The sequence below is a fragment of the Natrix helvetica genome (genome assembly GCF_964273705.1).
Source record: "Natrix helvetica genome assembly, chromosome: 1".
In the NCBI taxonomy this organism is placed as follows: Eukaryota; Metazoa; Chordata; class Lepidosauria; order Squamata; family Natricidae; genus Natrix; species Natrix helvetica.
In genome coordinates this window covers 294775051-294800550 of record NC_138548.1, presented here as the reverse complement: position 1 = coordinate 294800550, position 25500 = coordinate 294775051, and the positions used below count along the sequence as shown (strand labels likewise).

Below are 25500 nucleotides of genomic sequence, written 5' to 3'. Positions count from 1 at the left end.
TAGAAGCAAATTAAGAGTTCTTAAGAGATACTAAGAACATTAGCCTTAACAGCCGGTAGATAAACCCTATGGGAGGGGGGGTTGCCCTGGAACAGTAGCATCCACTGGGAAGAGCTCAAAAGTCAAGACAGTTGCAGCAATATGATGTAAAAGAGTTTTCAGTACTTTTTAAAACTAGATAATCTTCAGTGAAAACTGTTCTCTGTATATAGGTGAGATAGATCTTTGTGATTCCATAGAAAGTCCATCTTTCACTGTTCAGGTTTGTATCCTAGTTGGATTAAATGTCTTTAATAATCTGACATACTTACTTTTGTATTATTCTAATATCTGCTAGTTCTGAACTTTTAAAAATTCTTGTAAGCCATCTGAACATTGTCATGAAAGAATATAAATATAATTAATAATTTAGTACTTATAATATTGTTTCACTAATTCGTTTGGTAGAAATTAAATTCTTCTGGCTATAAAGCTAGTTCCATACAATCTATTCTGTTTTGATAGTTCAGTTATGCTCATACCACAAAATTAAGAAGCATCTGAGTAAAATACTTAAATCTATTAGTTCCTCATTGCCATGCTTCATCGAGTCCCTTTTGGGAGAGGGGGCGGTCTAGAAATACGAAATAAAGTATTATTACCATACAAAAATCTACTGATTGCCATAGAATTACAATGTGCATATATAGACAAAGTTATATACTCAACCATGCTATTAACATTCTCATGAAATAATTTATAAAAGAAAGCAACTGAAATTGTAGAAATTTTATTGTACTTAGATTTGCATCCCTTCTTTCCTCCAGAAGCATAAGGCAATATACATAGCTCTCCAATTTTGACCAAGCCACGAGAGACCACACTGAAATCTACTGGCTCAAAGCAGTTATTCTAGGAGGGCAATGGACGGTTCCTAAACATGATAAATACTTCCAAGGAGTTTTCATGGCTGGATCTGGATCTGAATCTTACCAGCTCTAATCCAATACCTTCACTACTACATCAGAGTGGCTGTGTAAAGAACAGGGATCTCTCTCTGTCTGCAGGAGTCCTCTATTACTGTAATGTTTCCATCGGGTTTTGCATATATACTCTATATCCGTGATGGCGAACCTATGGCACACATGCCAGAGGTGGCACGCAGTGCCCTCTCTGTGGGCACACGAGCCATCGCCCCACTTCACCTCTGCTGCGCTTGCACGGGCACCTCCCACCAGCCAGGTGGTCTTCGGATCTCTGCCATGCATTCGCGGGGGGTGCTTTGGACACTTGGTCTGGAAAACGTTAGCCATCACTGCTCTATATAAATCTTGTACTCTGTTTTGCATATCTAGTTATTTGAATATTTAAGTCAACATTAAAACAGAACAATGTGCCATACAGGAAAATGTCTTGCAATGTACACTGCTTTTGCTAGGTTCTTATGAGACCCAAAACAGCACAAATTGGGTTAATCAGTTACGCTGGAGATCCCCAAATTCTTCAACTCCTCATGAAGTTTCAGTGCTCATTAACCCCTGAACATTTATTATATGAAAATATTTTTAAATACTACCTTAATAGCACTACAAATGGTATCAATCCCTTGGATAGTCCCATTGAACTTTAAAGGTTTATATTGGTCATACTGGGGAACCCCTCATTACGCAACTATCTTGTCTAAATACCTAGTGAAAACTTGATCTTTGAAATGTACACTTTCCTGTCACGCATCTAGGATTACAATTCTAGGGAAAATCGTATAAAGGTATTAAGATACGGGAAGTCTTCCTGGTCCCTTCCTCCTGGCTTGGGGAATTGTCAACAGGTGTCTGACCCCGCCCTGCTTTATTTTTGTCGAACAACTTCCCGCTTGACTCGCTTTGTCCAAACAAAAAAATAATAATTCATTATGGCTCCGCAAGATAAGAAGCAAATTAACCTGGCCTTGAATCCTACTTTACATGTAAACACACACACAATTTATCCGCGAACCCCACCCAACACCTCACACTGCCGAGAAAGTTACAGAGTGTTCACAAATAGATTGCGGGCTTTTATAGCGCCTTTTCCCAGCAGCCTCCGCGCCGCCGTCGCTGATTGGCCGCTTGGCTGCACGGAGGGGTGGGAACGCGCACGTCGCGTTTTGTATGAGGCCGTGGACGCGCTTCCCTCCTTCACCCGCCCCGCCGGTTTCCGTTCTTAGCTGCCGCCGGAGTTTGGGCCCGTGGACGGATAAGGAGGCGGCGCCGGGGAGACGCAGGAGAGCCCCCCCACCACCCTCAGGTAGTGGGTCGGACGGGGCTGCGGAGCTTCTCTCGCGCGGCGAGCGGGCTCCGACGAAGAGAAACCCAGAAGTGGAACGGAGCGGAAGCTTGGCCGCTCCCAGTGCGGCCTGCCCCACCCGCCAACAGCGGCCGCTCCGGGAGCCTCTCTGCTCTCTTCTCTTCCGGAGAGGCGGTTGGGATAGGAAGCCCCCCTCCCCGCCTCGGCACTGGCGCGCGCGCTCCTTTGGGCGGGGGCTGAGGGAAGCCAGGGGAGGGGAGGGGGCGCCGAGGCTCTCTCGACTCTGTTGCTGTGCGAGGGCGGCGGGGCGAGGCGAGGCGAGGCGTGGGGCGGTGAAGGGGAGGCTCACGTCTCCGTCGACTTCAGGGTACGTCGCAGGGTGCTCTCCCCTTTGGCGGAGTTAAGCGGAAGGGGGTCTCGAAGAAGAGGCGGAAACAAAACGGTCTCTCGGTGGGCCTCGGTCCTATCAGGACGTCTTCCTCCCTTCCCCCCCCCCCCACCCGCCACTCCTCCTCCTCTTCTGAATATGAATAATTCTGTTCCTTATCCGCCTGGAGAAGGGGCGGCGGATCCCTCCCCAAGTTCTTAGTTATATGTGTTTAAAAGTCAAATTAAGACGTAAAAAACCTAAACGAAAGAAGTTGAGTGGACTAGGGGTTTGGGTTTTTTTTGAGACTTCACTAAAATCCTCGGGGTGTTTCTGCTGAATCCTTGCAGAATAGGAGTGTCATGAACAGTCCATTTGGCCCTAACGTTTGGGGAAAAAAGCTTTGCTTTTAGAAGCCTGCTTTTTTTTTGTAGTTTTTGGAATTAGTATTTCTAGGCCTTCCTGTCCTAAGAGCATCCCACTTATTTAAGGAGAAGGCCGTTTTGAAGTGGTTACGAATACTGTTTTGATAACAGTTACGAAATAAGTAGCTCAGCTCAGCTAAATAATGTGAGAAAATAAATACATTCGATGAACATTGATTGACTATTTACTTTAAGGTAAGAAGCATAAAAGCAAAGGGTTTCCTGAGTATTCCCATTAATTATTTAGTGTAATTACATCCATAAGTTCTAACTATATGTTTTGAGGTAACTTTTGCTAAAATAATTCTTAGTGCGTATTTTGAGATTTTTTTAGGTTACTTTATAAGCAATAATTCAATAACGCTACAATATATCTGCTTTCCCAATTTAGGTGGTGCTGAAAGTGAAAGAACAGTGTTTTGCCTGAAACTATTTAGAGATTTTGTGGCTGAGGTGAGATCTCTGTCTTTGTGATTTATGAATTCTAACACACGTGTTAATTTTATATAGAACAAATAAGATATAATAGCACAGCATTGTACCCTGGTGAGATCTGGGTACAGTGTTAAATTATGCCATGAAACTTACTGGATGCCTTTGAGGCATCAGACAGTAAAAATATTAATTTGTTTTACCACTAAAATAGCAACGTAGGGGCCAAAGCTGCCACAGTGGTTCCTTTGTCTATTGATGTTCTATGATTTGTGCCTTATAAATGAAGAATTCTGGCCTGAATGAGGAAAGAATGTGGTGTATAAATCAGTAATAAGACCATCATAATTAATATTTGTGAGAATTATGCAGAAAAATATTTTTCTAGGAGACTTTTAAATATACCATTTGTTCGTCTCATGAATGTTGCAGATTTTTTGATTTTGTCTTACTCTTACACAATATAACATCAGGGAAAGATAAATCTTATTATGATGATGGCTATAACCAATCACCGCATGCTATGACTAATAAAAGTAGCAGCAAGATCTATCATGCTTCATTGCTCTAAAACTAGCAGGCAATTAGTGATAAATATTAATATTTCCATACTGCAAATTTAGTAGCCAGAATAGTTAATCTCTATTAAAGTCGGTAGTTTTTCTCCTAACAAACACCTGTCAAATAATGAAGGCCCATCAAGATGCTATTGTGATTACCATAGCAACCATACTAATATTGTGTGTTGAACACTGCAGTAGAAGAGAAGACTGTGTAATCAGAGTAAGGAAGAATTATTTATGCAATGTTTTGTGTTTAAAAAATATATGAACAAGTGTACTTTTTGTTCTGAAACATGTTTGTGTTTTGGTTAATTTAGTCAGTTTACTAAATCATGCAATGTAATTTTGAATTCTTGTCCAGTGGACTGAGGATTTATGACCATATTCTTTTCCATCTTGATTATTTACAAGCTGACAGGAACTGAAATTAAAATGAACTCCAAGAAGCAGAATTTTTAACATCTATTATCACATTGGTAACATATTTTTGAGGATTGATCATAAGAATAATAATGGATCCAGATGCTTTTGGAGAAAACATTCCTCAGGTATAGGTAACCTGGTACCCTTCAGATATTTTGGAATGCAAGTGGAACAATTGGCTGTGTTTTCCTGAACCGTGTGGAAGCTGTACATAAAACATTGGAATCTTCATTGCTAATCAGCATTTCTGAATAGTTTCAGGACTGTGGCTGTCAAGTAGCCCTGATCACCTTGACAATTAATATAGAGTATGCCAGAAAAAGAACCAATTGTAACAATGTTAAGTTTTCTAGTTTTTTCATGACTTGATACTTTAAGCTATGATATACTTATTGATCAGGTATGTGATCTAGGCATTGGAAACAAGATAGATGGTGATTGGTTTTTCTTATAGGATTTGGTTCCTATGCAGTTTTGAAGCATCTATCTTGTGGAGTCCCAAATGTGCTTTTTACAGGGGCAGTAAGGTCACCGTAGTATTTGTAGCGAGGTCATTGGTAATCAGATAACATTTCATTATCTCTCTCTCTCAATTGATATTGTATCAGTGCTGAATTGGTTATTTGATAGTAGATCTGTATAAAGATCACTAACTTGAAGTTGAGTTCCCACAAGACTATCCTTTTGATTAGTAGGTGGTCTCCAAATTTGAGAATCAACTGTTATGAACCACAGTTCATTTCAAATGATACATGAAATATAATTTTGAAGAATGATAAATATATAACTATCTTACTGGGAATAGTCTAGAGAAAACCAAACCAATAAAGCAAAGGAAATAACATGCAAACAAGCCAGACAGTGGCAATTACAGTTGTACTCATAAGTTTACATACCCCTTGCAGAATTTGTGATTCAAATTAAACTATTAAGCATCACAGAATAACACAATCATTAAACCAAAGCAATAAAAGAAATAATAAAAAGGTGTACATGCCCTTGGTTCTTAATATTGCACCTTTGGCATCAGTGAGATCTCACAGTTTTTTGTGATAATTGTGAATTGAACTCTTTATTTTTTCCTATGGTGAAGCTGTCCATCCTTCTTGACAAAACTCCTCCAGGTTCTGTATATTCTTTGGTTGTCTAGGATGAATGAATTGCATAATTGAGATTTCACCAAAGTTGTTGAGATCAAGAGACTGTGATGGACACTCTAAACCTTCTCTTTGTTTTGCTGCAGCCACTAAAGGGTAAACTTAACCTTATGTTTCAGGTCATTGTCATGTTGGAAAGCCCAAGTGTGTCCCATGCGCAGTTTGCAGGCTGATGAATGCATATTTTCCTCCACTATTTTCTGATAATATTCTGTATTCATCTTGCCATCAGTTTTGAATAAATTTTCCATGCCACTGTACCTTACACACACAGACACACCCCAAAAAATAAACAGCAGAGATCCATCTCCCTGCTTCACAGTAGGAATGGTGTGCTCTCCTGTATAGACTGCTCTCCAAACAATGTTTATACTTACGGCCATAAAGTTTGGTTTGGGTTTCATTACTCCAAATGATTTTGCTCTGCTAATTTTGAGGTTTCTCTAGGTGCTGTCTGTCATATTGTGAGTGGGCTCTTTTGTGATATTGATGAAGCAATCCACACTGTCTTTTTTTCTGGCAGCTTTACCATGCAGCTCATTTTTGTTCAAGTATCTCCTTATTGTGTGCCATACCACTTTCTTTAAGAGAAGCATGTATTTCAGTAAATGTTAAACTATGGATTTTTTTTCTTTGCATCCCTACAAATTTTCCTGGCAGATATGTCTGACATCTTTCTTGGTATTAACGGACCCCTAATTTTCCACTTCTTGATGAGTGTTTGAACAGTACTAATTGGCATTTTCAAACATTTGGGTATCTTTTTATGTCCTTTTCCTTATTTATAAAGTTGAAACTATTTTCTTTCACAGAGCTTTTGACAGTTCTTTTCTTTTCCCCATGGTTCATTAACCAGTGCTGCTCTGGAAGAATTGCACAAAGGTTTTTCAAGAACATAATGACTAATTATACATAGATGTTAAGTACAATCAAATAAGGTACTGGTGTGGATCCTTCATTGCCTTTTCAACCTTTGTAAGTTAATTATACTGGTTATTCACAAAACTCCTCACTGTTCAATATGATAATGTACCATCATCAATCAGAAGTGACTTATTGCAGGGGGTTTGTTCAGGCTGAAGAACTAGTTCATTTTTTTAAAAAGCCCTGATTAAAAGGCAAAGTTCTAATGATAGAAAATTGGCTGTGTTCTTTTTTTATTTTGCCTTTAATCTCATAGAACCTCCCCAAGCTTTCCTGGAACTATAGAGTTTCATTAAATACATTTTGAAAAATTCTGCCCTTTTCCACTTGGTTAGGAATAGAGAACTCTCTGCAAGAGAACACTTGCACACACATTGAATGTCAGAAATATCCAATAAGGGAATATTTCAACTCCTCAAATGCTTTGTCACTGTCTTCAACATTTGTCCTTGTGAACAAATGAATCATAAAGGTCAATTTAAGTGTAAGAAGACTGAGCTGAAAGTCACAAAGAGATTTAATACTACTATTGAGGAATATACCAATCATCCCATCAAAATATCTATGTCAAAACCAGCAACTATTTTTTGAGTGGTCACTTTCTGCAAATATTTGTTACTGTTTTTCTTGAGTACAGTAGTAAAATACAGTACTACTGTACTGTAGTTCTCTCCTGTGCTTTTAGTATTCTCTTACAAATATAATTTAATAAATATATATATTGTTGTGAGATGATAAATGATTGATGAAGTAGACTGTGGTCTATAGAAGTCTATTATATGGTAATGGTTAGTTTTCGGGTAGCAAGAGAAATTCTGCTGCTTTTACTACTCCCAAAAGAGCAAGAATGTGCTTTAGATTCAAGACGGAGTTGGTAGCACCATCCAAGTTGCACGTCCATGTCGCCTGGCACGTGTGGCGTCACCTGTTCCTCTTCTATGTTTCTGGCATGCATGCCTACACAACAATCAGCCTGCCTTCGTGCATGCGGCAGCGCCAGAAAGTGGAAGAGCTGGTCTTCCATTTTCTGGCATGAGAATGCGTACCAGCAAGCTGATCACCGTGCATGCCTGCATGCCATTAACCGGAAGACTAGCTGGCCAGCGCATATGCGCGCGCTGGAAACCAGAAGTTCATTTGCCAGTGCATGCATGCCCCCTGGGCAGCTCCTTTTCTGGGTTGCAGCCCAGATGCAAGAGCGCGCTCCCTTTTCAGCACTCGGTGCCGAAAAGATTTGCCATCACTGGACTTAGAGTGCAGTTAGAGATAATTTGTGGTTGCAAGAGCAGCAAAGAAAACTTCCCTGTCAACACTGTGTTCACTCATCGGATTGTTAAGTTGCATGAGATGTACTTCACTAGGCTGTTGGTAGGGGAAATTGGGACAACTGGTGGTCCACTTTGATGGCATTCTTTACAGGCAGGCTCACCTGTATCTGCTTCCTTAAATTTACAGTATTGAGGAAATCCATATTTCTAGTGTGAATGTAACTATTTTATTTTGCACTCTTCTCAGCTCACAAATTCTGGATATAGTCAGGATATTCAAGCAGCAAAAGCTGCTATCACCCTTGACTGAATAAACCAGCTTCTCTGAGTTTGATTCTATAGAGTCATTGGATGCCTATTTGTGAGTGAGGGCAATTTTCCGGAAAAAAAAGCCTCTTCTGAACCTATCCTTGATTTAGTTTTGGGTAATTATCACGATGGGCCAATCTTAATTACAGTCTACTATTTTAATCAATGTGATTAAAAAGATTGGGGCATCACAACTTCAGATGCATCTAAACTATGCTGAATATCTTGAGGGTTAAAATTCTTTGTAGCTTCACATGCCCTGTGGAGCAGCACCCCCATCCCAGGATTGTATAGTCTTGATCTTGTTCAGTTGTAAAGCTCTTCCATCAAGCCTTGAGATAATAATTAGCTTATTCTAATTGTTTAATTCTTGAGTGGGTGGGTGGGTTATCCTCCATAATACATAGGGTCATATAGGGTTACCTGTTTTTGTCACTTTACTCTTTTTATTGTTGTTTTGATCTAGTGTGTTTGCCATGTGGAATTTCTTTGGTGATCAAAAAAGCATTCGAGCAAACAATCTTTTGAAATTTGTTGATATTTGGTATCATTGACCATGGTAAATATGTCTGGCACTTTTTGATCTTAAAAAAACTATTTTCCAGTAGTTATTATTTTTGATGACATTTGTCTTGAATCTATGCTGGAGAGAATTATTAATCATCTTTTTCATATGTTACAAAGAAAATATGTTTGCTTTGAGATCTTCCCATCCAACCACCTGTAGCCTTGTTAAAGAGCTTTCCCAGAACTTCAGTCCTTTGGGTTAAGGATCTATTCCTCTGTCCAGAAAACTACTTTCAGTGCATGTAGAAAGTTCAATTATCTCTTTTTCAAAATTTCCCCAGTCTGACCTGTGGTATCTCAGGTCTCCGGGTGCCATTGTGTCTGTAATATTTGTCTTGTTAAAGACCAATTCCCTCTACATTAAATATATACATAAAATTGCTATAATAAGGAATATTGCTGATTAACAGGCTGGATGAAGACAAATGAGTTAAATTAATTCCAGATGGTGATTTTTTTGGTCACAGGTAATGAAGTTTGTAGCTTGAGGGTCAATCTTGGTTGTATACTTTTCCTGGATATTCTGGTTATGGTAACAAGTGTGTTTGCTTAATTACATTTGGGATGCCACCTTTGTCCTTTTCAGGACATTTAACTTCTCTCCTGACAAGAAAATGAATATTATTTGGACTGAGCTTTGCAGAACACAATAAAAATGGTTTGTCCTGCTTCTGACTGCCCCTGAAGAATAAATATGGCATTGTCTCATTTAAATCTGGCACTTAAAAAAACTTTGGGCAGAAGTAATCAGTGGTAGAGTATCACTACGGGATTGAACTAATAAATATATTTTGCATAAGCATTGGTCATCTATCTATTTTTAGATAAATTCTGGAAGAACTGTTGAACATGGGTGACTAAAATTGTGTCATTTGCAGTGAAACTACATGCACAAACTTTTTTATTTTTGTTTTTCTTGTACTGTTCTTTCTTTTCATATTGATTCATATTTAAAAATAAATTTACATTTTTGTTTAAGCTAAAATGTGGTAGGAGGGAAAGGTAGAAAAAGGCTCAGTTGCGGCTATATAGAAGTAATTGGAAGCTTCCACATCAATTTCAAATGAATTGTATTTTGTCATATCAGAAACTCAAATAAACATTGGCGGTTTATTAAAACTAGCAAACTTCATAAGTTATGAATTAACGTCAACACTGATGCTGTTTCTTCAAATAACAAAATACTTTTCATCAAATATTTCCACAATTTCTCTCAAATATGTTAGTCATTCTTAGTCTTAATCCTAAAGGACTTTTGTCCAGTAGTTTGTCTTGCTGCAAGTCATTTCAATACAGATTTATTTTCCTACGTTTTTGACATCCTGTAAAATATTATAATAGTTACAATGTACAACCGATGTGTATGTTTGAAAAAAAACCTGTAGATTAAATTAGATGGTGGGGTGGGGTTTGCCCTAGTTTTTTGACCCTTATAACGTAGGCTATCAGACATATTTTTCCATTTTTGAAAATAATTTTTCAATTATCCCTCTTCTAAAATAACAGCATTAAATGTTAGTACACTGCCATACTCCTTCCAAATTTTCATCTATATGTTCACATAATTCTAATCAAATAAGTCTTTTTACACTGTTCACAAATAATCATACTATGCCAAAAGTAAGCACTAAGAGCATTATGTGTGAATCAAATAATAGGCTTGAAATGTAATCTTAAATATTTTTCAACACTTTTCCTTAAAAGCTCATGACTCCAGAGCTTATTCAAAAATGCGGAAAGATTTTGTTTGCAAATCCTATGTGTTAACAAAACACATTCCTGTATTCATTTAACATACAGCCAACACAATATATTATGATTTAATGTGATGACCTGATTTATACAGCATGTTAATACAGTGACTGGATTATTACAACATGCTAAATCTCATTTTCTCCTAGACTAGCATATTTTATGAATCCTTTCGTAGGAAAAGAATTGCATCAATTGACAAGTTTTAAATATACTCTGACATTTAAAATTTAAGTCAACAGATATATAACTTTTACTTCTAGAAACTGGATATTGATTTATGCTTTTTCCCCTTTCATGCTACATACATTTTCTAAATTCTATTACATTTATGAAAAAAACCATTTTATTTACTTGGTATTAAACTACTGTTTGCATTTATTTATTATTATAGATAGGTCATATATCATATTAGATTCATTTTTCACATGCTCCATTTTTATTTATAAATCATTTATGGGCAAGTGACCTTTAGTTAGACTTTCTGCATGCTCAGCCATTCTTTTATCATTAGTTTATTAACCATCAACTGGGAACAGAGCAACAATTTTTTCCTTTTAATAGAGGAGCAAAAACTAGAATTTTGATAAGCTGCTCACTTCCCTCCACATTCCAGCCTTATCTTTCTACTGAATGATTTTACTAATCCTCTCAGCAGGAACAAGTGAGCTGGGTACTTTTCTGCATAGGGAAACAGTTTGAGCTTAATGGCCAAGAACAAACCAATTCTTACAATGGAAGAGAAATAAGATCACACAGCACACAAGTAAACAGACAACAAAACATGCTGAATAAACCAGATTGTTTTTGAAAAAAAGTATTTTTATAATGGATATTTTATATATGTAAATTATGTATAGAAAAATCTATTGTTTTATGGTAAGAGTACTCTGATTTGCAGTTCTGATGTACAATCATTAATATTCAAAACTAGATTGTAAAGGGGGGCAGTTCTGTAAAAATCAATTACTAAGAGTATAATTCACAGATATATGTAACATGAAGTCCATTTATATGTTGACTTTTGCAAATAATTTCAAACTGTTCTGAAAGTAGGAGATTATTCCTTTTGTTTAATCTTTTAGAAAGAGATCTTATCCATTTCATATATATTCTATTCTACATATAGTGTTTAAAATAGTTTGGAGCTGATTTTTGTTGTTTTTGCAGCATTTCATTAGCTATAATCAATTCCCTATGAATGACTTGAAAACAGCCTAAACTTGCCCACAGTAGTGAAATTAATAGCTTTTATTTTTTAGCTAAAACAGAAAAGCACAGGATAACAAAAGAATGCTGTCCAAGAAGATGCATTACCAGTGTGGAAATAATGGAATGGTTCATATTTGAGGAAAATGACCACACTCATCTCCAGTTTGTGGAGAGGTTATAATTAAGGGATGATGTGAAAATTAATACAAGGAAGTTATATAGGGTACATGGGTAAAAAGCATATATCTGAAAGAATATAAACAAATGCTGATTTGGGCTGATGTCTGTGCAACAAGCATGATTTTAATTCCACTAACTACACTCCGTGGAGCACACTTCCCCTTCAGATCCTTACTCTCTTAGACCACAAAAGCTCTGAAAATCTGGCTTTTCCCACAAGCCTTCAGGTGCTGTGAGGCTGGAACCTAGTGAAGTTCTAAACTTTTTTGTGAAGATGTGTTACGTTTGGGAACATCTGGAGGATTGTTGGCTTTGCCCAAGTTTATGCTAGGGAAGATAGGAAACTACACAAATGTTTTAAGTAAATAAAGAATTCAAAGAAACAAGAGGCAATAAGACAAGAGAAAAAAGCTGGAGCTTTATTATTATGTTCATGGAGTTTATTTTTTTTAGTGTGTCTTCTATCTCTCTTCATATTAGCTTTAGCATTCACAAACATCATGACTTATTTTGCCAGCTTTAATTTAACACACAGTAGAGTAAAAATGACAAAATATCAAAAAAATCAGAAAAGATTGATTGACTTTTGATTGTACAGATTATAAATTGTAGACATTTAAAGTAAACAAAATAATTAAACTCCAGTAAGATGGCACATGTTTACAGATAATTTACCATTGATAAATGGATACTATGCTTACCTTTTCTTTGTAAGCAGCCTAACTTCAAAGGCTCAGGTTAGAGCACAATTAAATATATTCAATTGGGAGAGAGAAGTGGAATAAGGAAAATAATGTTTGTGGCTAGGGAAAAAGTAATTATTAAATTGAAATGCTAAATACTTACCTTCAGTTTCTCCTCTTGAATTGAATGTCTAAAATGTTGGGTCCCACTCAGCTTGCTACACTTCAAAACATGAAGCAAATGACAAAATATGTGACTAAAACCCTTTTTTACAAAAAAATAAATCTAGATACCGTCTCTTTATATTTATTGGTTTGGTTCACTTATAAAGCGTGATCTTTTTAAAAATCTTTTTTTTAACAAGTCATTATAACTTGGCCTACACATAATATGAAGCCATAAGAGCAGAAATGGCATAGCAGAGTAAACTAGGACAAATTACATTATGGTTTATATGTATGTGTAAAACAATCCATAAAAGCAGTGGAAGGGGATATATTTTTGTTAGGATAGCCACATTGTATACATTGTAGTCGTTCAATAGTTATATATTTAAAAAGATACTAAAGATCCAGTTCAAATTTTAAATTATTTTCTTTTTTATTGTGTTCATTGCAGTAATATAAAAAATGAGATTTGCCTGTGATAATTATAGTGGATGAAAAATAATTTTTATTCATGATTTTTGTACTCCTACTTAATAATGACGGAGTAAATTATGAAGAATAAAATGTTTAAATTATAAAGTTCCTAAATATATGTGATACTAGTGGCTGGAAGCATTAGATGTGGTATTTTATTACTCTATTCTTACTGACTCAAAGGCTAAAAAGGCATATATATTTTCTGCCCCAATTTATTCTCTTATTTGATAATTCACCATTCTGTATTTTCTGAAACATAACAGCAAGTCCATACTTATAGACATAGAAATTTTGTTCTGCAGTGGCCCTTTTGATTCCCGTCTTTCAGACCCTCGACATTGGCACCAGAAAGTTTTCCATCCCTTTGAATTAAATTTGGAGAGTATACAAAGGACTGAGAGAACAGAAAACCTCTCCTGATTCTGTTTTGGTAAAAACAGTTGTGTTCCCCCCCAAGAGCAAAATCTGTTTTGCATTTTTTAAAAATAATATAATTTCTACAATACTGTACATATAAGTAAATATATAAAGATGTAGAAATCTCATTTTCAGAATAGGAGTCAATTCCAATTAAAGCAGCTTGTCGCATCTTAATTGAGGCTTATATTCATAATCTAACAATTCTTGGCATCTAATAAAGATTCTGACTTGAATCTTTCAAAGAGTAACTTCCTATGTTGCATATTGTGTTGCTTTTGAACATTATATTTAAATTTGTAAATCCATTTTGATACGGCATAGACAGTTTTCAAATTATTTTAGTCATGTCTTGTGATAAATCAGAGCCTGAACTAAAGAATAGTTAGTTCATAGAACTAAAAAATAGTTCTACGAAGTAGGCGAGGCTTGTCTAAGATATTTATTCATAGATATTAATTTAAGCTTAACGCTATATTGCCAAAAGTATTTGCTCACAACTGATTCTGTTTATGTGGATGGGTGAGCGAATACTTTTGGCAATATAGTGTATGAGGCAGTAGTGATGTTTGGAACTGACCTTTGTTCAGATTTACTCTAAAAGATGGGCTTGCTACAAATGCAATGTTCATTTCCTGGTTGTTGACATTACATCTAAGAGAAGAAAAGTGTTTCGATTAAGGGTGTTGATATATTTAACTATTACGCTAATCCTTAATGTTTATATAGACAAAAAATAAAATTTGACTGGGTCATTAAACTTTTTTCTATTCCAGTTGGTATGGAATTTGAACACAAGGATTTATTTATAAACATTTACCATATTTAAGGAGTATAAGATGGACCTTTTTCCCCCCAAAAGAGGGTGAAAATCTGGGTGCATCTTATACACTGAATACAACATTTTTGGCCTCCCAAAACCCCGCTCCACGCATCTCGTTTTTTGCAAAATTGGACGCGTAGAGGGTTTGGGACACCTGCAAAGTGCTCCTGGGAGCTGGGGAGGGCAGAAACAAGCAAAAAATGGGCTGTTTTTTTCATGCAAATGGGCCCATTTTTCACAAAAAATGAGGCATGCAGAGGGTTTGGGAGGCCTGTAGAGTGCTCCTGTGGACTGGGGAGGACAAAAATGAGTGAAAACGGGCCTGTTTTTCACAAAAACAGGGCTGTTTTGGCCCTCCCCAGCCCCCAGGAGCATTCTGTAGGCCTCCCAAACTCTCTGCACACCCTGTTTTTTGCAAAGAAATGGGCCCATGTTCAGAAACAATGGGCCATGTTTTGCTCGTTTTTTGCTCTTCCCAGCCTCCAGGAGCACTCTACAGGCCTCCCAAACATTCTGCACACCCCATTTTCTGCAAAAAAAAAAGTGGGGGCCATTTTCTGCAAAAAAAAGTGGGGGCCATTTTCTGCTTGGTTTTTGCCCTTCCCAGTCCCCAGGAGCACTTTGCAGGCCTCTGAAACTCTCCGCATGCCTCTTTTTCACAAAAAACGGGGCATGCAGAGGACTTGGGATGCCTGCAGAGTGCTCCTGGGGGCTGGGGGGGGCAAAAACTTTTTTTAAAAATTTACCTCTTCAAAATCTTGGTGCGTCTTATACTTCGGTGTGTCTTATAGTCCGAAAAATACAGTAATCTATTAATTGTAATTGAAAACCGATGTAAGTTTCCAAATAACACACTGAAAGCAAGTTTTGTTCTTCTTGAGTTTTTGATTAAGAAAGCTAATGTAGCATTTGGCAGCTGGCAACAGCTTACTTCATGCACTGAATTTAACTACAGGAAACAGTTTTAACTCTTACAGATTTTTCTTTTTTCTTACCCGCTCATTGAAAAATAGAGAAAGTAATCTCCAAAGCCAACTGTGGAAATATATTTTAGACAGTTAAAGATACTTTTCTTTATTATTATTTATTTGGGATGTGTACATGGCAACCCAACTCATACACTGACACTGAGTGTGGCATACAAAAAACATTACACAAAAAAATTAAAGAAAAATAACATATACCATTAAAACAAACAAAGCAAACAATGATCAGAATTAAAGATGCTAGGTCTTACTAATTGGGAATTCTGCCCATTCTGAGGCAAGTATCCAGGGAAAGAGCCAAGTCCCAAATGTCTTTCTCAAGGTCTGTAGTGTGAGGGTCAACTATAAATATGAGTGTTTAATAAGAATTGATTGCAGCTACTAAGATACTGGAAAACCTTCTATTCTAAAACACTCGCTTTTCTTGTGGGCCACCCTTCTCTGGCTCTTCTGGAGGTAGTCCAACAGTTTTCCAGAAATCCTCTGGGATAGACTGTTTCCTGTTTCAGAAATGTACTTCTGGAAAATTTCTGACCAGTGCAAATAACCAGATCGGCGTAACTGGAAAAAAACAGAACATTCCAGAGTTTCCCAAAATGTTCTATCCTTGGAATGGAACACTTTGTACATTCTTACCAATTACCTTGCTGTAGGAAGTACATGAGAGCCATGTTTAATTCACTTCTGAATTAAAATCTTCTCATTTCAAAAAAATGCAAGCTATATGAAACATCTATTAATGGGACATATTTTACTCCCCAACATTAACTATATATTTGTTTTACACAAAATATGCTACTTAAAGCATTTTTTAAAACATATATCACTGGAAAAGTCTAGGAATTAAGATTAACTATGCTAATTCAGACTGGAAACTCTTTTTAAGTAATACGTTGTAAGTTAAAAAACCATGTCACTGTGCTTAGTAATGGCAATTCCCACAATCCAAGTTGCCATCATTTAGTGAGAACCTCATGTGACTGCAACTTCTAACTTTGCTTATTGGAAGTCTGCAGGGAATGTTGCAAAGCGTGATTACATGGCTATAGGATGCTATAGTGGCCATATGTATGAGGATCTCTCATAAATATCACTTGTTCGGTACCATTGTAACTTTGAAGGGAACCAGAAGCCCTTAAACAAAGACCATCTCTAATACTATTCTGACAGCAATGTTATTGCCTCTGACCAAGTTACTAAGCAGGCAGTATTCTTGGAAATTGATGTTGCCTAAGTATTTTCAAATTTTGCAAAAGTAAAATTTGATGAAATGCATATCTTTTTTAAGTTTCTCAAATAAATTGTTCTTACTTTATGCCCCTAATAAGGCTTTTAAAGCAGCAAATACATTAAAGGAACTGGGGAGATAACTTCTATCTTATTTGCCCCTTTAAAAGCCCCCTGAGCTTCACGACAAGTCTTTTTCCCAAGGTTGAAGGGATGGGAAGGGGAAGGAAATAAAAGGCTGCACAAAGAGGATCTTTAGAGAATTGAATGTATTGTCTCATGAATAGATTATGTCAAGTTTACAAAATAGCTATGTTGGACTGAGGCAACAAAAATAATATAGCCTGTGGTACATTAAAGTAAGCCAGTATTGTACACTGAAGTAATTGTGTTGGATTGCTTAAAGAAAGTTAGTTGTATTCCAGGTTACTGTTTTGAATTGGGTACTTGTCTACATTTTTGTGAATGAGTTATGGAGGGCAGTCTGCAACTGCAAGCCACATGCAGTTCTTGTACTGATGGAATTTAGCAGTAAAATCGCCCAAAATTAGTGGCAGTATTCCCCCATGTTTTGAGTCACAAAATAAGTTGTATATACTTTATAACATCATCTGAGCAATTTTGGCAGTCACTCATGCCCTAGTCACTCCTCAGCACCATTACTATATGTGGCTGTCCTTGAAAACCACTTGGAAGTTAGATTATGATCGGATCACTTCTATTGAGGTAGCAACATTCCTAGGTAGACCACATATAAAGTATCCTTGGATTGATACACTTGATAGGGTTCCATGTCTTAAAATAAACATTATCTCTTTAAGAGAATTGAAAAGACTTTGAACTGTAATTATTCAAAAGAAAAGGATTTAAGCAAAGGACAAAGTTGGGGCAGGGGATGATCATGAGCACAAAGAAACGGAAAGGGCAAAGGGATTGTGATTCAGTAAATATATCTGTTAAGCAACATGGCTATTCAAATATTTCTAAAACTGAAATCATTTTACTTACTTAAAACATTAAGGATTGATAATGTACATGTAAATAATACTTGCATTGCCCTTTTAGGCTTATATTCATTATATCATATTTTTTATTTACACACATACAGATAAACATTCTGTTTTGAGGACAATCATTGTATCCAAAGGGAAGCCAACTATTTTGCTGCAGTAGAGCCTTCTGGACGAATGATGATGGATAAATAAGAAGATAGACTGATGTGATCATGCTGTTTTTATTTATAGCATGACCTCAGACTTAAGACTCAGTTTGGATTAGCTCACTTGAATTTCCAATCTGTCCTTTGTATAGTGAATGAATTATCTGCAGGAGTAGGAAATAATATTTAATATTTTTGTTATGACAAAGAATCAGAAATGGCTATTGCATCATCAGATATGCCCATAATTTCCTTTCTATTTCCTTATACTGTTAAGAATACAATAAAGTAAGACAGTGATACAATGCTATAGATTGAAGTAGAACAACATCTGCAATGTTTCAGCTAAGGAGAAGATGGCAAAAATCCAAGAAACCCAGTGTTGTATATATAAAAAGAAGAGTTAAGTGGAGAGCCAGTGCCTTGTAAAAAAAACCTATTATGTTAGCCAAAGAAACAACTGGGTCAATTGATAGAACTCTGTATAACGGCAGCATTATGTGATTTCCAGTTGTTTGACAGCAACAAAATCACTCTCAGTTAATCTTAAATTTTGGGTAGACTTTTTTTAGAGGAGATTTGTGAAGTTTGTTCTATTCTGGACCCTAAACACATGTTCTAGTTCTGTATTCTTTAATTCCACATATGTATTTTGCATCAGACTACAATGCATATTGGGTTCCAAAAAATGAAACTAGATTCTACTCTGCAGTCTTAGATTTCATTGTTGTATTTAAGCCTAGAACAAGAAATGAATTGATAGGTGCAGTTTAATTTATATTTAGTGAGGAAAGTTTCTGGATGGAGGAAATAGCAATAAAAGTAAACTTTCAGTCATTTTGCTATCATTTTTCTTGTCTCCCTTATTCAATGAAATATCTTAAGTTTAAAAAAATTATTGCATGTTTTCATACTCAATTTGGGGTTTTTTTTCCTCACAGCTATGGCAGCCATTCGGAAAAAACTTGTGATAGTTGGTGATGGTGCCTGTGGCAAGACATGTCTGCTGATTGTATTTAGTAAAGACCAGTTTCCTGAAGTTTATGTTCCTACAGTATTTGAAAACTATGTAGCAGATATTGAAGTTGATGGAAAGCAGGTATGTTTTTCTGCCACTGTCAATTTCTGTTATAAAAACTTTATAGACTAACATACATAAACTAAAGTTTCGTGACATATGTTGGATCCAGAATGCTCTCCTCACAGTGGTAAAATCTTTTCCATTCATAAATGGTCCTGCTGAAGACAGGAAGGTGAGATGCGACTCCGGGAGATGCACTGCTTTAGAATCATATCTGAAACCTTGAAATGGTGTCATGTAGATCTTTATAGATTTCCAAATTATATTTTTGTTGTACAGAAGCTTTGGCAATGGCACATAAAAAAACAAAGTGGAAATTAAGCCATAATTTAATATAGGATTTATTTCTTATCAATAATTTGCAAATTGGAACAGGCCTGAATATTCAGAATTATTTAAACTTATGCTATGATATTAATATACATAAAACAGTTACATTTAGTAATAATGAACATGCTTGAAGATGTAAATGGATTTTAACAGTTTGTTTCAACAAGCCAGCAAAGAACTTGAAGCACGGCTTCAGGTCAGCATCAAAAACAAGGAATTACAGGTAGTCCTCAAATTACAACCACAATTAAGCCAAAAATTTATGTTGCTAAGTGAGACATTTATTAAGTAAGTCTTTTACGACTTTTCTTGCCATATTTATTCAGTGAATCACTGCAGTTGTTAGTTACCCGGTTGTTAAGTGAATCCCCATTGACTTTGCTTGTCAGAAGGTTGCCAAAAGTGTTCGTATGATCCATGGAGACTGCATCCGTCATAAATGTGAGTACTGACTCACATTTATAATGGATGCCGTCTCCATGGATCATAGATTGGTCAAGCATCCTAATATAAATCACATGACCATGAGGCTGCTGCATTGTTCATAAATCTGAAAAATGATCATCAATCATTTTTTTCAGTGCTGTTGTAACTTTGAATGCTTACTAAGTGAACTGTTGTAAGTCGAGGACTATCTGTACTCCCATAGCTTTGTCATCACAACTGAAGATCATACATTGTACAGGATGCCTATATGGATGAGAAGAAGTGACAGCCTATGAAATGAATCTTGACTAGCTCTGTTTTGTCAAGAGTCCTTTTTTCCTTTTCCGGTATGGATGTACTTATTATTCCTGTAGGTGGAGCTGGCCTTATGGGATACAGCTGGACAAGAAGACTATGATCGACTTAGGCCACTTTCATATCCAGACACCGATGTTATACTAATGTGTTTTTCAATTGATAGTCCAGATAGTTTAGGTAAGTAGGTAAAATTGAAAAGCATGCCATATTCTGTAAATTACTGTACAAGGTAGTCCTTATTGAACAATGACTTCTTCAGTGACTGAAGCTGGCAGAAGATCCCAGATGGTGATTACTTAACCACAGGATGCTCTGATCATGCAGGATTTGCCTAATGATGGCAACTGGGACTGCTGCAACTACCATTGTAAATCAGCGTAGTCAGGGGGATCTTGTTTTATCATCACATTGCTTGGTGAGGGAGCCTACCAGTTCTAATTACCATCATTAAGCAAGGATTACCTCTATTATCAGCATCCTGTATAACATATAAATGAGATAAAACTGTGAGGCAATAGTACAGTCACAACATAATTTCTCTATCTCGTCATAGAAATTCATCTTTATACAATCATGCCCTTGCCTGAAAGAAAAGGGCAAAGTGTTATTTTAAATGCACAATTGACTGCAACTGAGCCAGACATTTCTGTTGCTCAACAAGACAGCTGTTAAATTAATTTTGCTCCATTTTATAACCTTTCTTGCTATAGTTGTGAAGTGAATCACTGCAGTTGTTAAGTTAGCAACATGGTGGTTAAATAAATTTTGCTTCCCCATTGACTTTGCTTGCTAGAAAGTCACAAAAGGTGATCCTGTCACTCCAGGACACTACAATGTTCATAAAGATGAGGAAATTGCTTACTGTCTGAATTTTGATCATGTGACTGTAGGGATGCTACAATGGTCATAAGTGTGAAAAACAGTCATAAATCACTTTTTTTCAGTGCCATTGTAATTTCGAACAGTTTACTAAATGAATGGTTATAAATCGAGAACAGCCTGTACTTTTCTTTGCTTAGAAAAGGTGTGACTTTTAACTGTTATATGTTTTACCTAAGTTTACTTAGCTAATATTTAATTCAAATATTTAACTTAAATGTTTTAGTAACATATTTTCCAATATTGGCCTCCACTACTTGTCATGGCTACTATGTTAAATAGACACTGGAGAGCTCATTCTGTGAGGCAGCTGCTCTATAAAATAGAAGGATATGGGGAAACTAGTTCCCAGGACTATCTTTGGATAAAGAAATCTGTGATATTATTTTTACTTTAATATTGATTGAAAAGTTGATCTCTGATATTTGCTTCATCTCAGAAAACATTCCAGAGAAATGGACTCCAGAGGTGAAACACTTCTGCCCCAATGTACCCATCATTCTGGTAGGAAATAAGAAGGATTTGAGGAATGATGAACACACAAGACGGGAGTTGGCTAAAATGAAGCAGGCAAGTCATCTTTTTTGTTATTATTGTTAGCCTTGTCAAATAAACGGTGCCAGTTTTGGTTAGACAAATAGTCCTTGTTTAGAAAGTGCCTCAAACAGCAACCATTTGCAATTATAGCAGTGATGAAAAAGTAAGTTTGTGACCAATTCCTGTGTTTGCAGCTTTCATAGCAGCTTTCTCTCTGTCACATGTTTGCCATTACAGTCAGTATATTGTCTCGTGCCATTTTTTCCTTTTTCTTGCCCCTTTGCAGGGCAGAGAGAAATAAACTGAGTTGCTTTTTTCCACAGTCCAGGGGAGGTCCCTAAAAAGTTAACAAGCTCCCTCTTCAGCCCTAATTAGCTGACTGGGACCTTGGGCCAGATCCCAGCTGCTGTCTGAAATTGATAAGATCTTAATCAGGTTCACATTAAAGGCTTTTGTTTGACTCCTAAACTACTCCCTAGGGCATTCCTTTCAATGTGTATTCCCTATTGTATGCTTGCTTACACTTGTAACCTCTTCCTCTCCAGTGTATGTAAATACAAACATCAATTCTCTTTTCAGCTAATTATCCCAATGCCAGGGTGAATGTTCCAAAAGTGTGTATGTGTAAAATCGGAAGCACAGTGGTGATTATACTCTATTGTGATTAATTTAATTTGTATTCTTCCAGGAAGCATAGGATTGGATTGGATGGTCTAAATGGCCTTCAACCTCTGTGATTCTATGTGGAATCCAGTAGGCACTGAATGTAGTTGTCTTAAACTGGGATTCTGTACATAATATCTGGAAGTTTTCTGAATATTCAAGAAAAATAAAATAATTTCTAGAACATATTTTATATCATTAGCTTAGGTAGTAGTCTTCTAGCAACTGTACAAGTTAATCAGAACATCTAAAATAGAGGCTAGTTCTTTCTATTCAATACCACAACTTACGGAATAATGCAACAAAAATAATATAATACTGCAGTTTATGTCAAGGTGAGCACATCAAAAGAAATACCAGTAAAAGTTTGAAGATTTGAACTTTTGCAGGTTTCATTATATTGCTCTGTACTTAAATCTAAGAGGTTTGCAAACTCTTGTGACTTTCCTGGGGGGGGAAAAGACCGACACAAATAGAAGACCTGCCTACACTACATAGGTTATGAAACATACTTAACATTTTGAAGTTACTAAATCAGAATAAGAAAACCCAACATATGTGCTCCCCAGAGCTATATGCAGGAAAATAAAATGATTGTTGTAATGTGTATTTATCTTGAATTTAAAAATAGTTTTACTATTGATATGTAAAAGTGCCATCAAAATTTTGGATAATATTATAATCACATTAATTTCAGAAAGTTTTGATGTGCTAAAAAAGAATGGTCCCAAATTATTCTAGTCACAATAGAATCTGCATCGGAACTGGAAACACACACACACACAAAATTCCTTGCCTTCATGTTAATTAGCTTTTTTTTTTTAATAGGAACCAGTCAAGCCTGAAGAAGGTAGAGATATGGCAAATCGCATTGGTGCTTTTGGATACATGGAATGCAGTGCAAAGACCAAAGACGGTGTGAGGGAAGTTTTTGAAATGGCTACTAGAGCTGCTTTACAAGCCCGACGTGGCAAGAAAAAATCTGGGTGCCTTCTGTTGTAAGCACAGCCAAGGGAAGATGGCTGAAGCAGTGCCCTGCACTCAATGAATTTTTGAAGTGCTGTTTATTAATCTTAGTGTATGATTACCAGCCTTTTTCATTTATCTATAATTTACTTAAGAGATTTAAAATTGAGTCTTGCTACCAGTATTTAGAAGCCAACCATAATTTTTTTATAATGGTCTGCATCAAATACATCTGTGCACATAAGGGTTAACTTCAACATTCCTTTAACAAAACTTTTTTCTGCATTTGCAGAGTATGCCATGCAGAATATGCCAGGCACTAATTCAAGACAATTCTCTAACTTCTTGCTTTTTTTTACAAATGGGAAAAAGCTGGCGACACTGAGGATTGGGCTGTAACTACTCCATAACTAACATGTTCTGGCCTATTCAGGTACAGCACGCATAGCTGTGGAAAGGTCCTGAATAAGTTCAGGGTTTTCACTTTAAAAGAAGGAACTTTTGTCTTCTCCTTCTGTTTGAAAGCTCTGAAGCATAAAATAATAGTTGGAAAATTATTTCTCTGAAACACCAAAAGTCCCACCCAGCTATGAAGTGACAGTTCTGTGATTTCATGTTAGTTACCTTATAGTTACTATGTAATTAGTGCCACTTTGTGTGTTACCAAAAATAAATCTATATGCCCCAGTTAGATGTAGTATTTTTTGTATAATTGGATTTCCTAATACTGTTGCTTGTAACTTCTGCGTAAAGTGTTCTGGGTTTTTTAAGAGTGTACTTTCAAATAAAGTCAAATGAAGAATGGTGCCCTTCCCACATTTGTAACTATCCAGGTCATTTGTATGACTTAAACACACCCAGAAAAGTCATCTTTAATACCTCCTTCAGGAGTAAGGGAAAGGCCATTATTTTTACATTAAAGGTCACTGAATGTTCCAGAAGCTTTAAGTTAACCCCTGCTGAATCTGGTTCCAGTCTGAACATAAACTTTTGCTTATCATCTGCTGGCCAAATTCCCATCCTGTGAATGTCCTGCTGTTCTGCAGCAAACTAAACTCTTCTCTATTTCTTGTTTCCAACAACTAATAGAATAAAGGCAGTTTTCTAAGCTCGCTGTATTGTGGTTGTTTATATTTCTCACTCTTGTTTTGCAAATATAAATCTTGACAAATAGTTTGAATTATATGATTCAAAAGAAAATATTTCTAAGTAGTATATTTCCTAGTAATGCTGCCTCCACAAAGCCATAGTAACACTTTTGCTTCTGAATATCTGTTAGCTAATCTTGTGCCTAAAGGCAGAGGTGATTATCAGCAATTAGTAACCCTCAAGTTGCTAACTAAGTGACCCAGGAGAGCAGCTCCTTTCTTTCAGGAAAGAGTTATACTTCCATTGGTAGATTAAGCACGCATAAGCGAAACACTTTAACTACATAGAATTTCTAGAGCATGGTCATTAATAATACACAAATAAAGTTACAGTACAGATAGCCCTCGACACAACTCTTCATTTTGTGACCATTCAAAGTTATAATAGCACTGAAAAAGGTAACATGACCATTTTTTAAACTTATAACCGTTGGAACATCGCCATACTGACTCAGATTTATGACAACTGCAGTGCCCCGGGGGCATGTGTTTTAGTAACGTTTAGTAATATTCTGACAAGCAAAGTTAATAGGGAAACCAGATTCACTTACTGTAACTACCATGTTATTAACAACTGCAGTGATTCACTTAACTGTGGCAAGAAAGATTGTAAAATGGGGCACAATACACTTAACAAATGTCTCACTTAGCAATATAAATTGTTGACTCAATTGTTGTAAGTCAAGGAGTTTAACAATGCATTTTTGTATATGGACATAAGAGTTAATATAACATACATGTACATAAAGTAATATTAAATCTCGGTAGTTAAAAATTCTATGTAGCAGGGATGGCCAGCTATCGGGCAGGCTGTATATACTGTGTTCTTAATATACTGTATATCATTAACAGTAAACCCATAGCTTCAGATTACATTGCTGAAAGATTTTTCTAAACTTCCAGTTTCCACCACCGTATTGCAACCAGTGATGGGGAACATTGGCAAAATTCAAAGTGTCTTTGACAAATTGTTTTTCTTTGTATAAATTTAACAAAGCATTCCTATTATATATATCCTGGTACGGAAGAAAGTTGTCTAACCAGTTAGACTACTCTTTTCTCCTTCCTTTTTATGGTTGAAAAATTAACATTTGCAGTAAAGAGAGAGAAGTTTACAGATTTACGGAAAAGATTTACAGAAGTTAATATATGTATCTATTTGTGATCAGGTTTTGTTATTCATTGTTTATATACACACACAAAGAGAATTTAACATCTAAAATCTATATTTATTTGCAAGGAAATATTTTGCCTCGTGTTTCCGTTTCTGTCATACACTTACTATATTTTTATATTCGCATACTTTATGAGGTGTTATGGAAGTTTAAAGTAAAGGTAACATTTAAAAATTACCACACATCAGCATGT

At 36.2% G+C, this 25500-nt stretch overlaps 1 protein-coding gene across 2 annotated transcripts; it reads left to right on the top strand.

Annotated features, from left to right (window-relative positions):
* Positions 1 to 2119: 2119 nt before the first annotated feature.
* On the top strand, positions 2120 to 24096 carry RHOA (ras homolog family member A). 2 transcript variants are annotated; one of them, XM_081936257.1, is made up of 6 exons: positions 2120 to 2265; positions 3449 to 3510; positions 18726 to 18883; positions 19996 to 20116; positions 21258 to 21388; positions 22847 to 24096. In XM_081936257.1, exons 3-6 carry the CDS (start codon positions 18728 to 18730, stop codon positions 23018 to 23020), a joined length of 582 nt encoding a protein of 193 aa, XP_081792383.1. In that variant the 5' UTR covers positions 2120 to 2265; positions 3449 to 3510; positions 18726 to 18727; the 3' UTR covers positions 23021 to 24096. The 2 variants fall into 2 exon arrangements, with proteins under 2 accessions (XP_081792383.1, XP_081792384.1); XM_081936258.1 differs by lacking the exons at positions 2120 to 2265; positions 3449 to 3510 and adding an exon at positions 4581 to 4600.
* Positions 24097 to 25500: the final 1404 nt, after the last annotated feature.